Source organism: Meleagris gallopavo, chromosome 10 (assembly GCF_905368555.1).
Source record: "Meleagris gallopavo chromosome 10, MGAL_WU_HG_1.1, whole genome shotgun sequence".
NCBI classification, from domain to species: Eukaryota; Metazoa; Chordata; class Aves; order Galliformes; family Phasianidae; genus Meleagris; species Meleagris gallopavo.
The window spans coordinates 18,078,515-18,092,253 of NC_139413.1; the positions used below are offsets into that span (position 1 = coordinate 18,078,515).

General features: G+C 36.4%; 1 protein-coding gene across 1 annotated transcript in view; it reads left to right on the forward strand.

Moving 5' to 3' along the window:
- The first annotated feature begins 5,355 nt into the window (after nt 1-5,355).
- Nucleotides 5,356-13,739, forward strand: part of LOC100538898 (vitellogenin-1) — a 43,547-nt gene continuing 35,163 nt past the window's right edge. Inside the window, exons 1-6 of the mRNA XM_085231855.1 lie at nt 5,356-5,440; nt 7,101-7,121; nt 7,337-7,488; nt 9,945-10,196; nt 12,352-12,513; nt 13,210-13,361. Of these exons, the coding sequence (XP_085087981.1) occupies nt 5,356-5,440; nt 7,101-7,121; nt 7,337-7,488; nt 9,945-10,196; nt 12,352-12,513; nt 13,210-13,361 (824 nt within the window). The remainder of the gene's footprint in view (nt 5,441-7,100; nt 7,122-7,336; nt 7,489-9,944; nt 10,197-12,351; nt 12,514-13,209; nt 13,362-13,739) is intronic.

Here is a 13,739-nt window from a genome sequence, read left to right on the forward strand (position 1 = left end):
TAAACTGAGCTAATTCCGTGTAATGTGACTAAGCTGCTTAAGTTTATCACAGAAGAAACTTGGCCTGTGAATGAATGAATCACAAATGAATTGCTAGAGAATAAAGAGAAGCTAACCAAAACTGCAGAAAACATCCATGGAATATCTCCATATGACTTTATTTCCTTGCCTTCCCCGAAGAATTAAAAAATTATTAGGTTTCAAGCCAACATTTTTGAGTGATCAGTGCAAGAATTTCTCGAGAATTAAATGATATACCAAGAAAAGTAATGATCTTCCTAGTGTTCTCTTTAAATAGTAAGATGATCAAAAGGAAGTGAATTTAGGTGTTACTGTAAATACATAAAGAAATACTTATTGAACATTTAGGAAACTGAATGGTTTCTGACATAAAATCTTAAAAGAACTTACAAAAACAGTCTGAGAGGTACCCATGATAATGCAGATTTTTCAAACCCTACTCCAGTTGAGAACAATTTTATTCCTTGAACATTTGCACTGAAGCTGCAGAGATTGCTCTAAGAGTAAATTTGTTTAAGTGTGTAGTAGCTCCAGCTAAATTTGGTAAAAATCTTCATTGTGGAGTGGGAAGCATAGCCAGACAGACAGAATCTGTCTTTAACTGTTGCCTGTATTCAGACTAAAAAGCTTTGAAAACAAAGTTTGAGCACCTACACACTTATTAAAGCTGCACATACCTTGCTGGAAAACAGCATTTGTAGCATTCTGACCATGTTAAATGCCTGTTGCAGCAAAAGGTGGTCTTTATCACAATAAATTATATTTGTGCCCAGTCATATGTGTAAGAACTTTTCTGCAGGAATGGTAAAAATGCAATTGTTTAAGAGCATAAGGCATGAGCCAGCTAAAAATGGCAGACCCAAATCAGTGACAGGATCCCACATCTCCTGGATGTAGGAACTTGTTCAGTTTTCATTGTTTATGTTGGAATGAAGAATTGAATTCTTCAGAGCCTTGTCCAAGGTGTGTCCAAGTATTGGTTCATCTTCTTGATATAGGCTGGTTTGTTTAGCAATAGGGATGTTTACAGCAAATGTGTAAGCAGTACTTTTGAGGGTCTATACTTGCTTGATAAGGAGATCAGTGTTCCATTTAGTGTTTTAAACTGTAGCAGCCTTCTACAGAAAACAGAATTATGATTAATATATGCTACACAGGGAATAATAATATAGCAACTTTTCTTTCAAAGTAATGAAACATATGGTGCTCATTTTATCACTGAATTAACTTCCTCATTAACTTAAATTCAAAACTATATTGTTATTGTTTGTATATTTAGACCCTTTGTGAGGATAGACTGTAATCTTTGGGAGTCAGTCACCGATCAAATACTGGTAGGTGATTTTGCTCTGTGTTTTTTGTTTTTTTTTCAACGTGAGACCAAAGCCAATGCCTGTTATTTGAACTGGCAAAGTATTATCTGCTCCTTCCTTGGGAACAATACACTGCTTATCTTATCTGACCCATGACCTAATGTCACAGTGACCCTGTGCTGTGAACCTATGGTATCACACTCATATATTCTGTACAGAGATTAAGTTCTTATTGAGTTTCCTCCTGACATCATAAACTTACCTGACACTCTTAACACTAGAAAGTGATGATCCAGATCCATCATATTCTTGTAGTGGCTCTGTGGTGTGTGGGAATATGTCACTAATGTGCAGGTGTAAAAAACAGAAAAATAGTCATTATTACACTTGAGAATGTTTCCTCTTTTGCTTTTTTCCTAAATAATTAAGTACATTTGGGGTAGAATCACAAAATAAGTAACAATTTTCAGAATTGACTATATATTGGTACAACTCCTGAAAATAATAAGCCCACTTCCTTTCTTGTAGTCTGAATTTTTGCAGCCCTAATATATTTGGCTTGGTTTAAAGAAACAGAAAGGCTTGATATTTTCTTCTTCCTAAGACTCCCACAAATGGCTCAGGTCATATGCTTCAGAGAACAGAAAAGGCTCCTCATAAAAGATTACAGAGGATAACGGGCCTTTTTCTGAAGTGACAATCTGTCTATATAGCTCCTGCAAAAGAGTTGCTGAAAGTCACTGCTAGGCCATGTTAGGCTCCATCTTCCTGGAGTCCATCCTAAGGAACACAGGGTAGTCTGGGTCTTCCTTACCTTGTATACAGATAGTACATTGAAGTAAAGATTCCAGAGGTATTTTTTCCATCTGGAAAAGGTATTTGCCATGGTAGCTCTAACCAAGCACACAATTGCAATCAGTACCTCAGCGTATAGGAGAACATTCAGTGCAGTACACAGAGATCTCCGATGTTCAGTTTACACAGTCACAATTTCATCCCTCAAATGACTGAGGTGAAGACATGATAAGGCTAAATTTCACGGCTACCTGATTTCTCATCATGGTACCAATGCCATGGAAGGTAATCATTGTGTGACCGTGAAGTCTAAATTAGGGTTAAGATAAACTTGGAGAAATTATCTTCTAGTGCAATAGAATTACATAGCAAACACCAGTCCTCAGATATGCTATGACTCAAATCTCAGATGACAAGTGGTCTGGCATTTAATGCTACTGAATTACTTAGGAAATGTTATATACACAAAGGGAGGGAAAGAATCCTGTAGCCACTTTATCAGTATGCAGTTGTTAAGCCAATGATGATAGCAATGACAGTGGACTGTTAGGCTTCAGAATCTGTTTTCTGTGTTTGAATGAAAATAAAACCTTTTGAACATCTTAGTTAAACTATGTTGTATCAAAACAGTTTGTTTTCAGGTTGAGAACACCATAGTTTGATTCCACGCTTCCTCTTTTTCTCACTTTCATTCTTTGTTGTGGAAATGACAGGTAAATCCAGGCTAGACATGAAGAACAATCCCAGAATTGTGCATTTCAATGAACTGGCAAGTTCATTGAAATGCACAAAAGCATGGCTTGGGTCTAACAGCATAAATTAATGAAAAAATTATATATAAAAAAATAATTTACAGATATTTTATAGATCTAGATCAGCTGCATCTTTCAAAGCCCAACAACTAGATAAAATACAAGTAGCATTTCTGCCTCTCATTTTGCAAACATCATATCTGATTCCCAAAGTTATCACTCCACTGGTGTGCCAGCATCAAATTGGGATAACAGCAGGGAATTAGGCCTGTTGGTTTCTTTCTAGTAAAAGGCATGGAAGTTAAAAAAAAAAAAACAACAACAAAAAAACATAAGAAACATCAACAAAACAAAAAAGCACCTTTTAAAGCAAGGTAGTGTAATAAAATCCCTTTGTGAATGTACTTGAATCAGCATATGGCAATTTAGCCCAGCCCAGAACACATTCTTATTCATTAGACACTGTCCAGAGTCTCCAGAGAGAATATCAAGCATTATCTTGGATGCTATGTGACAATAGCAAATCCTGAATATTATGAAAAAGTAAAATAAAATCAAGGAATGAATGTTAAATTTGAAACAGGTGGGAATTTTCTTTTTTCATATTTTTAAGTAAGATTTCTTCATGTGTAGAAATGAGAGAAACTGAAAGGTAAAAATCACTTAGCTTAGCAACTGATTATGTCTATTTTAACCTGCTATGGTTGCTTGGGAGCTGTTTTGCTAATCCCTGCTTTGTCAGTAGGTTATATATTAGCAGGATGGAAATGGCATGTCTGCACCATAATTCAGCTACATGAATACAGAACAAGGAGAGAGCAGAGCTATCGGCAGCAGTACAACAGCAGATAATAAGACTCTGTTATCCAAGCAGAATGTGTTATGTAAAGACAATTGCAGTGTAGAAGCAATAGCTCTAATCAGGTTAATTAGGCTGTATTCATGTTTCATTTCTGGTGCAAGTGCCCTGTAAATTCAAAGCAGCTAGCTCATCTTATTGCAGCCCTTATACAGACATCATGCTCTGTCTAATGCTCAGGGTCGTATACACTCTTCTTTAAAAAAAAAAATAAAAATAAAAATCACAAGATATTTCCCTTTACTCTTTGAGAATTTATTTTCTTCATTGTTTATAGCTAAAAAAATAAAATGCAGGTTTTGTATAAAGCATGTGATCATATTAAAGTTTCTTCCTCTTCAGCTAAATGAGACACACAGAATTTGCTTGTGGGAGGCCAGTTTAATAGCATTTTATTTATTTATTTATTTATTATTTCATTTCTCACTATCACAATATGTGAAATGTATAAGAAAACATATTGGCTTTAAAAAGTGTGGCTCTCACCTTTCCTCCTTTGATCCTTTTTCTTAAAGTGATAGATGGCCTCTTTATTCTTTCAGCACCAGCTGGAAGGTTGTGTCTCCTTTTGAAAAAGGATTAGAGCCCAGTGCTGCGACCCTCGGATGATGCTAGCTGTGTCTTCTCCACTTACTGAATTTATTAGGTTGTCCCTGTAAAGTAATAATGGGCACAACAATTTTGAGACCATTTTCTCCTAACCCTAAGTACTAAAAGGTAGATAGAAAGGGGCTATTCAAAAGGAAGAAGACATTGCAGATATAAACACAGTAGCCTGCACAATATTATTTTAGCTGTCTGGCAATCGGGTGTCCACATGCTGATTGCAAGCTTAGTCTCCTTCAATAGTTTCCATTAAAAAAAGAAATGTGGTATTTTCAGTATCTATCTAGAACAAATCTATTCACGTTATATCTTAATTAAAAAGCTTTTTATTAAAAAGTTGAAAAATGTTATAGCTCTATATTAAATGCATGCTTGTCCCCTCGTCATTATTTCAATATGGTGTTAATAAACTCATTTAGATTAATAGCCTCCTTTACATCATTTCTTTGCTCTATAATGTGCCAGCCAAGTGCTGTGCTGGAGCCAAGCAGCAGTACAGTGGGTAGCACTGAGAAGCAGGGCAGTGAGGCAGGGAACAGGGCATGCTGCCACTGCCAGCCCTGCAGTGCTGTGCTGCATTTCCTTCCAGCAGCACGGCTGGTTATAAGACATTTCTGACTAGGTTTGATGGTGCATTTATGCCAGCCAAGATATGCTGGTGGATTTCGTAGGGCCTGCAAGCACTGTGCATCTCGCTGTTTCTCACCCACTGAGAATCAAGGCTGTTAGTTAGCACCATCTTTTCTTCATTAGCACCAGTTAGAAGGAAAATATAGGGGAAAAGCCATCTGCGTTTAATTTTTCACCATCCAAACCCACAGAGAAAAAATGCACCAATTATTAATCTCTAGTAACAGTTCATATGTTTATCATATATTTTTCAATATTTTATTAGACACACATTCCATTCCATGGAAGACCTGACTATTCATCCACATAGATGTCTTTCCCCTCATGGAAGAGAGCCACTGCACAGAAACTCTCAGGATTTTTGGAGGTGTGGGTAGCAATGGCCTCAGTTGAGGCAGCCCTCATTCCACTGATGACTGCTCCCCACTGTGCCCACCAGCAGGGCCTGGCCAACCAGGAGCCCGGTACAGACCTGTCACCTTCCACCATAAACCCAGCTCAGGTGTGCTGGCACTGCAGTAATGAACTGCATTATTCCTTAGTCAGGTGGAATCACTCCAAGTAAATGAAGTAATTCAGTCAAGAGACTGTTGGATGGGGCCCACGGTAAGTGTATTCTCAGGCCTTGATGTTGGAAGCCTCAGTACCTGGGCTCTGATTTCACCCTTCTCCTTTCTGATGAATAGCAACAACAAAGAAAGCCTTGCTTTCCTCCTGGAAGATAGAGTTCAGCTGCCTGGCAATGTGCATTACTGGCACAGATGTTATACTTTTCACAGCCTCAAGAAAATACCAGATACACATTCCTGAACTATCCTTCCTGCTCCTTCAATAACCCCTTGCATGCAGGTGGGCTATATGTGATATTTAATTTACCATTAATTTATTTTTACCATTATTAATTTTTACCATTTAATTTGAGCAAAAGACTAGTTTAAATTCTAAGTAAATGTTAAACATTTAAAAGAAATATGTATAACTGAAGTCAGAGAGTAAACTTGCTCCTGAATTAGTTTTGCAAAGGATTGGTCTAAATATTAGAAGTGGGAAATTCTGGATACCTTTTCTCCAGCAGCAAAAGCCTCCTGAGAAGACTCTGAGAAGAGTGTGAGGCTCCCACCTCCCTGAGATCCTTCTGGAACTGTAACTGCTGCATTTATTGCATTATTTTCACAAATGCAGAAATTAATTTATCTCCTGTTGTAACAGAACATTCTTTGACCAGTAGCCAGAAACTAATGTGGAGATCACACTTCCCAGGTGTGGGCAGGAAGAAATGCATGCAAAGACAACCCTGAAGGAAAGCATAGAAAGACTTCTTCTCATTGCATGACTATGAGGTAAGGGCTATCTCAATCTTAAGTATGTAAAATCAATTAAAAATTCTTCTCTAAAAGCAGAGTTGAGATGTGACAAAGCAATGAGTATCTTCAAAGCTGTGATTTTGACTTGCTAGCAAGTCAGAATTATTGGGACAAAAAAGATACTAATAGAGAATAGTCCAATTAATCTTGTTATTACTAAGGCACTAATATTATTTAACTTTATATTTTAATGATAGTTTTACTGTATGGCTACACGTAGGGAAACTGGAAAAAAGTAGAAAGCAAGATATTTCAAAAGCAAAATTTCTATTTCACATAGAAAGTTGAAATCATGGGGTGATTTGAAGTTGTCAGCATCTATGCCCTCAGAAATGTTTGTTTTTCGATTGATCAATATCCATTCTAAAATGCATTTATTTGTCAAACCAACATGCCAAAAGGGACATGTGATAGCACATGCCTTTATAAAAGGGAAATCAGCATGTTCAATTCCACTTTATTCCCACCATGAGGGGCTTAATATTAGCCCTGGTTTTAACCCTGGTGGGTAAGTAACTTATCTGTTCTAATAAACTTTATATGATAGTTTCAGGAGAATGTTTCAGAATATAATTTGCTTACAAAAGTTGTTTAGTAAAAGATACTTTTGGGTACGTGTTGAATTACAAGTAAAGTTAATTGGAAAGACTTATGCCATATGTACAAGATGATGTACAGCCTTTTATACTAAAATACATTAACATTTGGGATTATTTTTGCTTTGTCATTTATTGCTTCTTTTTCCTTCCTTCTCTTTCAGGGAGCCAGCATCTTAATTACCGTAAGTAATTTTCCTATCAGCCACTATAATTATAATGAGTGAAATTCAAAATAAAATCTGAAAAGTATATCAATGTTTAATGCAATTTTACAGCAGCTAATTTTCTTCAGGTGAAATATAAAAATGAACAGATTTATCATTTTTGTTCTACATATTCTAATACAGGTATTTTAATATGTTCTCTATAATGTTTTATGAAAAACATTTATTTGCAGAACCTGATTTTGGTGAAAACAAGGTTTATACATACGATCATGAAAGCATACTTCTCAGTGGAATTCCAGAGAAAGGACTTGCAAGAGCTGGAATAAGGATAAGAAGCAAGGTGGAAATTAGTGGTATTGGACCAAAACTTTGTATTATTAGGGTAAGAAAACTTATTCAATTTGAATGGTAAAATTCTCTTGATACCGGTTTGTTCAGTTTTTTTAAGCTTTTGGGAAGTAATTAAGTTTCATCATATGTTGTGCTTACTCAGGCAGAATGTAACTAACGCTACTGTTTTTTTATTCAGTGCTCTAAATTCTATTTGCACATTGCCAGGTAATTCTCAGCTCAAGCCAACCTTGGGCTTGAAGGATTTCTTCTGCTTTGTGGCTAGGGAGACAATGGAATGTAATTTGAAATGCACAATAATTTGTTATTGGATCAATCCAATTGTTCCAAACTGTACAACCTAGGATTATTTAATCAACTGATTTCGTAGCCAGCAAATGAAAGGCAATAAAACATATGACAGTAGCTGGATGTGATTCAATATTTAGCATAATTAATGTAATCTGGTGGCTTCTTTTTCTGCAGGGTCCCAGATGACATCCTTTGTCATCCTCAATTGTATATTTTCATTGCATGCTGAGTAATTACTAAGAGTTCTGATTATGTGAAAAATGTTTTTAACAGAAGCCTGTATGAGTTTCTAATGAATGTATGAATGTATTGAAAAGCACCCCTCAATTGCTTTACACAAACTCAGTCTTCTATGCATGTGGAAGAAAAATGATCTTTTTAAAAGCATTTATTTGGCAAATTGAAAAAATGCAGATTAAAAAGACTGGTGAATGTCTGATAAATGCCTATAAATTCTGTAGCCTTTCAGCCTGCGTTAGCCTTCTGGGATTAGGTATTTCTATAAGTTCAAATTATAATAGAGCTAGACAGGACACATTGCTTTTCCATGACCTTTGCAAATGGCTGGATATTTATTTTATTTTATTTATTTATTTATTTATTTATTTTTGCAAAACATACAAGAAAATAAAAGTCACAAATCTGTACTGGTGAGTAGAAGACTTCATTGCCACAGCAGGGACAGAATTTTTATCTTTGTCCCCTGTCCTCCATCATGCCTGTTAAATTGATTCTCAATATGCTGATTCTTCCCCCAGAATTGACTTCTGCTCCCTAAAACCTTCCAACAATGCTTCACCTGCCCTAGTAAACTTGTGAAAATATTTATTTCAAATTTAAATACTTTTAGCGAAGAAAAGGATGAGAAAACAAACAAACAAAAAAAAAAAGTCACAAGATTTTGGGGCAGGTTCTAAGTGAAAGGTAACAATACATTTTATTCCCCTCTGCTCCCAGAGAAGTTTACTTTGCTGCTGTTATATTTAAATTAGACTGTGAGGAGGGACAGTTTGGGGAATTACTCTTTCATCTATAGCCTACTAGTTCTCATTTAGCCCAAGTAAAAAGCTTTGGTACCTGATCCCAGCTGACAATTTTTTCATCAGAAATGCATAAGTAAGAATTGCCAGCTGTGTTCAAAACCAAGTAGACAGCATAAGGCCTGCTTGGGCCCTGAGGGCTGGGGAAAACTACCTTGCACTGACCCTGCAGTGCAGTCCCAAATCTGCCCGAATGCAATATGCCAGAAGCATGTCCAAGAGGCAACATGAGGGATTTACTCCATAACAGCCTCCTCTGTAAGCTTCAGTTACTGGAGTTCGCAGTGATCTCCACCAACAATAACAAAAATAAATATGAAAGCGCAGTCTCCAGTGACTTACTGTATGAAGATTTAGTTTGTGTGGCTTTCTGAGAAATTAATCCATGGCTTGCATCGCATTGCCTGCCTAAGGTGTCAGAGAAAAGGCTCTTTAAATTGTCAAAACATATAGGAGGGAAGGGTCCTTTGAGACACTAAGCTAAACATGCCCTGTTCCAATGGGGCAGAAATCATTTGAGTTATGCACAGTTTAGTACAACTTCCTACTTGCCTGCATGTGCCACAGGTTGATGCTAGAGCAGGGCTGGGGCCAGTGCCTGAGCCTTCGGCTCTGCCACACCACTGCAGAACAAGGACAATTTTTGTTATCTGCTCTCCGCTGCTCTAACTAATTATGACTATCTGGCTGGCCCACCAGCCATGTTGTTATTAGTTTCTGACTGCTGTCTGTGCTCTGTGACCCCAGCAAGAGAGATGACAGAGTTCACAACAGGAGTTAATGATGCTTTATGCAACATTAACTTTTTCCTGCAGATCTTCTGTACTACTTTGAGTAGCAACCTGTTTCTCTGGCTTATTTCTACATATGAGTTGACCTTTGGCAATATGGATTATCTCTGCAAAAAAGTAGAGTGTCATGAATTTGGGAATATGACAGTTATTTAAATTACTCTCTTCTATATCCCTTTAAATATGGAAATATGTATATTTATATCAATTACTCTAAATGAAAACCTCAGGTTTTCCATTTGTAGAGCCTTTATGTTATTTAAAAGTGTATTTTTGAAGCAAGTAAAACTTCAGCTGCTTACATGGATTGGCAAAAAACTAAATGAAAAATTTTTAAAGAAACTATATTTACCCTGTTGTTCTAGATTCACTCAACTGAAGCAGAAGAGTACAATGGCATCTGGCCTACAAGCTCATTCTCTCGATCACTCAAACTGACTCAGGCACTAACTGGACAACTTAGTAATCCCATCAAGTTTGAGTATAGCAATGGCCACATTGGAAACGTTATGGCTCCTGATTCTGTCTCGGACGATGGTCTGAACATCTACAGAGGGATTCTCAATATGCTGGAGCTCAGTATGAAGAAGATGCAGCATTCATACAGTTTACAGGAGGTGGGCATTTTGTCTTAGCCACTGTGGTTGCTGTATAAATAGATAAAATATCAGATTATTCTATTTTATTTTCTAAATTCAGGTATAAACTTCTGTAAGAAGAAACATCTAAGCTTGGGTGATCAGCATTAGGTTATTCTCATAGAACAATATTTGATGGAGCTGTAGCTAAACAAGAACAGAAGAGCAGATTTTTAATCTGTTTGATGAAAGTATTTCAGCAAATGCATTTGCAGCATTAGAATTTTAGAAAATCTGGCTTGTGTTTCCGAAGTATATTACTTTGAAAGCTGAAGCATACATAAAATTTGAATACAGTATTAAACATAGAATGCAAAATTCAAGCTAAAATAACAGTTATTTGACTTTTTAACCAATCATATATACTTTAATCTCTTCTAGCTCCTCTATTAGGAAGAAAACAGTATATGCGCTATGATATTACAATAATAGCTTTAACAGCTTCAGTTGGTACTCTGTTGGAATTTCCACTCTTTTCAGGTTTTTATATCTTAGTCAAAGTAAACCACTTGGTATTGCTGTTCACTATAAAAATTGCAATGTGTTTAGTTTTTCTAAAACCATATTTACATTGATTAGACTTCATGTGATTCAGAGATAAGCAGAAATCTTGAAATTACTATCCTCTCATGCTGTCCTTGTTGAAAATGCAGACCAGAATAGCTAACTTTAAAAAAAAAAAAAAAAAAAATGTATCTTCGTACGGATAGAGTTTTTCTTCTGGAAAATGAAGTACATGGCTTAATATCTTCACACTGCTTATTGCACATTAAAAAAATGAGTCATTCTGTTGCGTATTCTGCAGTGCTGTTTTCCCATATCTAGTTCTACATCTTCATTATTTTTAACTCAGGTAGCAATATGTCCTTCTCTCATAGCTGAACAGTATATGTGAGTTCACTTCCTAAAATAGTTTCCAAATGTTCTTTGTTTTTCTTGAACAGCAACTGATTAATGAGCATTGGCACCCTCACTTGACAATCTCAAGTCACACTGGAAAGGAAAAGAAACATTATTAGTCCCAAAATATAAGTAGCAGACTGGTTTAAAGGACTACGCTGGGCAGTTCTACTTCACAGCCTACAGTGTGTAGGGCAACTGTACCTGTACTGCCCTAGAAGTCCTGTAATACCTGAGTCTTAATTCATCCCACCAAGATCTATGGGCTGCATGTCCTTGTTAAAAGTTAAATCTCTCTACTTCAGCTTTCAGCCTCCAGAGGAGCCCCACACTTGTATTTGCAGAGCTCAAGCCTTTTGGAAAGATCGACTCTGTGTCCTAGCCTTTCCTAAAACCACTTTTTTTTTTTTCAGGAATGTTGCTAAATTAAAGATAGAGTGGGTATGTCTTGCCTTGCAACCGGCACGTGACCATTTTGCTGTTCTGACATAGCCCTGAGCTGCTCTCTGGAGTCCCTAAGCTATCAATAACAATAAAAAAATCATGAAAATAACCCTTCCTTCTAAAATGCAATCAAATATTTCCCTCTCCAAAACCCCTGCTCTGACTGAGGTGATTTAAGAGCTCTTATAAATATATATGCTTGAAATATTATTGGAAGTCTGAAGTAAAACTGCAAACTCAAGAAAATCTATAATCAAAACTCTGCTATCCTGAAATTCTTTTTAATTCTTGCTGTTCATATTGTGACAGATGATCTGATATTCCAAGGCCTGTTCCATAGGCATTTATAAACTGTCTATAAAAGCAAATTTTAAGGGAAAAATGTCATCTCTATCTTTAAAATACTTTGCTGTTGAGATTTTTATTCTGAATGATCACATTATTCTGGCACTTTTTATTAATATTCCTCAAATCATATTTCATAATCAACAGCTCTAACTGGAAATCGCTACCTATCTTTTCTGAGCCTCCAAATCTCATCTCAGGAGAAATCTCATGTGTTTTAGTTCTCTCAAGAAAGTCCTGATTTGACTTATTGGAAACATGCGTGTATAAAAAACGAAATGAAATTACAGGTCATCCCAATTTTTCTTCTGGAACTTACAATGAATAAAAAAAGTATGCATTTCCATCAGGAATTGTGAAAATTCTGAATTTAGCAAGAGAGTCTGTGTGAGGAACTGATGGAACTTTGCAGAGGGGTAAACTTCTCTGATCTTATTTTTGACAGGCTGGGATCGGAGGTATTTGTAACACAACATATGCAATTCAGGAAAACAAGAAAGCAAACCTAGTCTATGTGACCAAATCCAAGGATCTGAACAGTTGTGAAGAGAAAGTCCAAGTGGTCATAGGTTCAGCATACACTCAGCCGTGCCAGACCTGTCAGCAGGTAACTTAGACCGGTATTTTGTTTACATATTTTATATTCTTATACAGAGGGCTATTTGACATCTGCTTTCTAATACCTAGACTGAGAGAAGATATCAGATCTGTTCCATCTAGTAACTGACATTTTTTTTTCAGTATGAAAATGAAGTCCACAGGGCAGCAGAGGTCCATGCTACAGATTGTTGTGTGCTATAGGCATAACTCAACTGAGTTCAGCTGGCTGGGTTGGAAGCCATTAATTATCAGCATGAGTTAATTTACCTCTTCTGTTAGGCAAAAAAAAAAAAAAAAAGCTAAGCATGGTGTGCAGTTTCTACTATTCAAGATAGGCACTTCTGCACCTTATTATAATTCTCTCTTTGATGTAAGAAATTGCGTAGCTTTTTCCACTGCTCTGCTCAGAAAATATGTCTCTTTCCCAAGGGAATAGGGACTGACTTACATTTGGGAAAGGAAAGAAAGCAGCTAACACTTCTTAGTGGTAAAAATGAATGATCCAGGCAGTGTGCCTGACCTCTCCCATGAAGTGTGCAGGCACTGAGTTGTCACCAAGCAAAACAGCAGTGGAAAATAAGTGGGTTGAAATGGGTGATGATGTAATAGCTTCTAGACATAGAATTTAGAAGGTAAATGACTTTCTATGTTCTTTATTGTTGTTGATGTTGTTTTGTTCGTTGTTTGTTTTTTTGTTATAAAGAGAAACAAGAATTCCCGGGCAACTGCTACTTATAATTACAAAATTAAATATGCTCGTAATGAAGCTGTAATCACACAAGCTAATGTCGAGGAAATCCACCAGTTCACACCTTTCCATGAGATAACAGGAGGAAATGCTATGGTAGAAGCAAGGTACTGTACATATGCCTTTAATTCAGCAGCTAACTCAGCATCTCAGTAGTCTGGTCAAACTCCGTAACTGAAATAAAGCCTTTACTTCTATGTTCTATTGTTTGCCAATATTTAATTACATGAAATCCCGAACAGTTCATAAGAACAACCTTCACTCTTCATTGTAAATCTGAAACATGCACATCACTATCCAAATTTTGTTAGCTAAACTTGGCAGAGTTTGATTATTTTATTTCTCAGGGATATTTGATTTATGTCATAAAAGCCAAAACAAATGTAATTCCATCTGAAAAACTGTGAACTAATATATTTGTAGTAAAATACTTTGAAAGACAGTTACTCACTGAAACAGAGTTCCCTAGAAAATAATAATGCAGT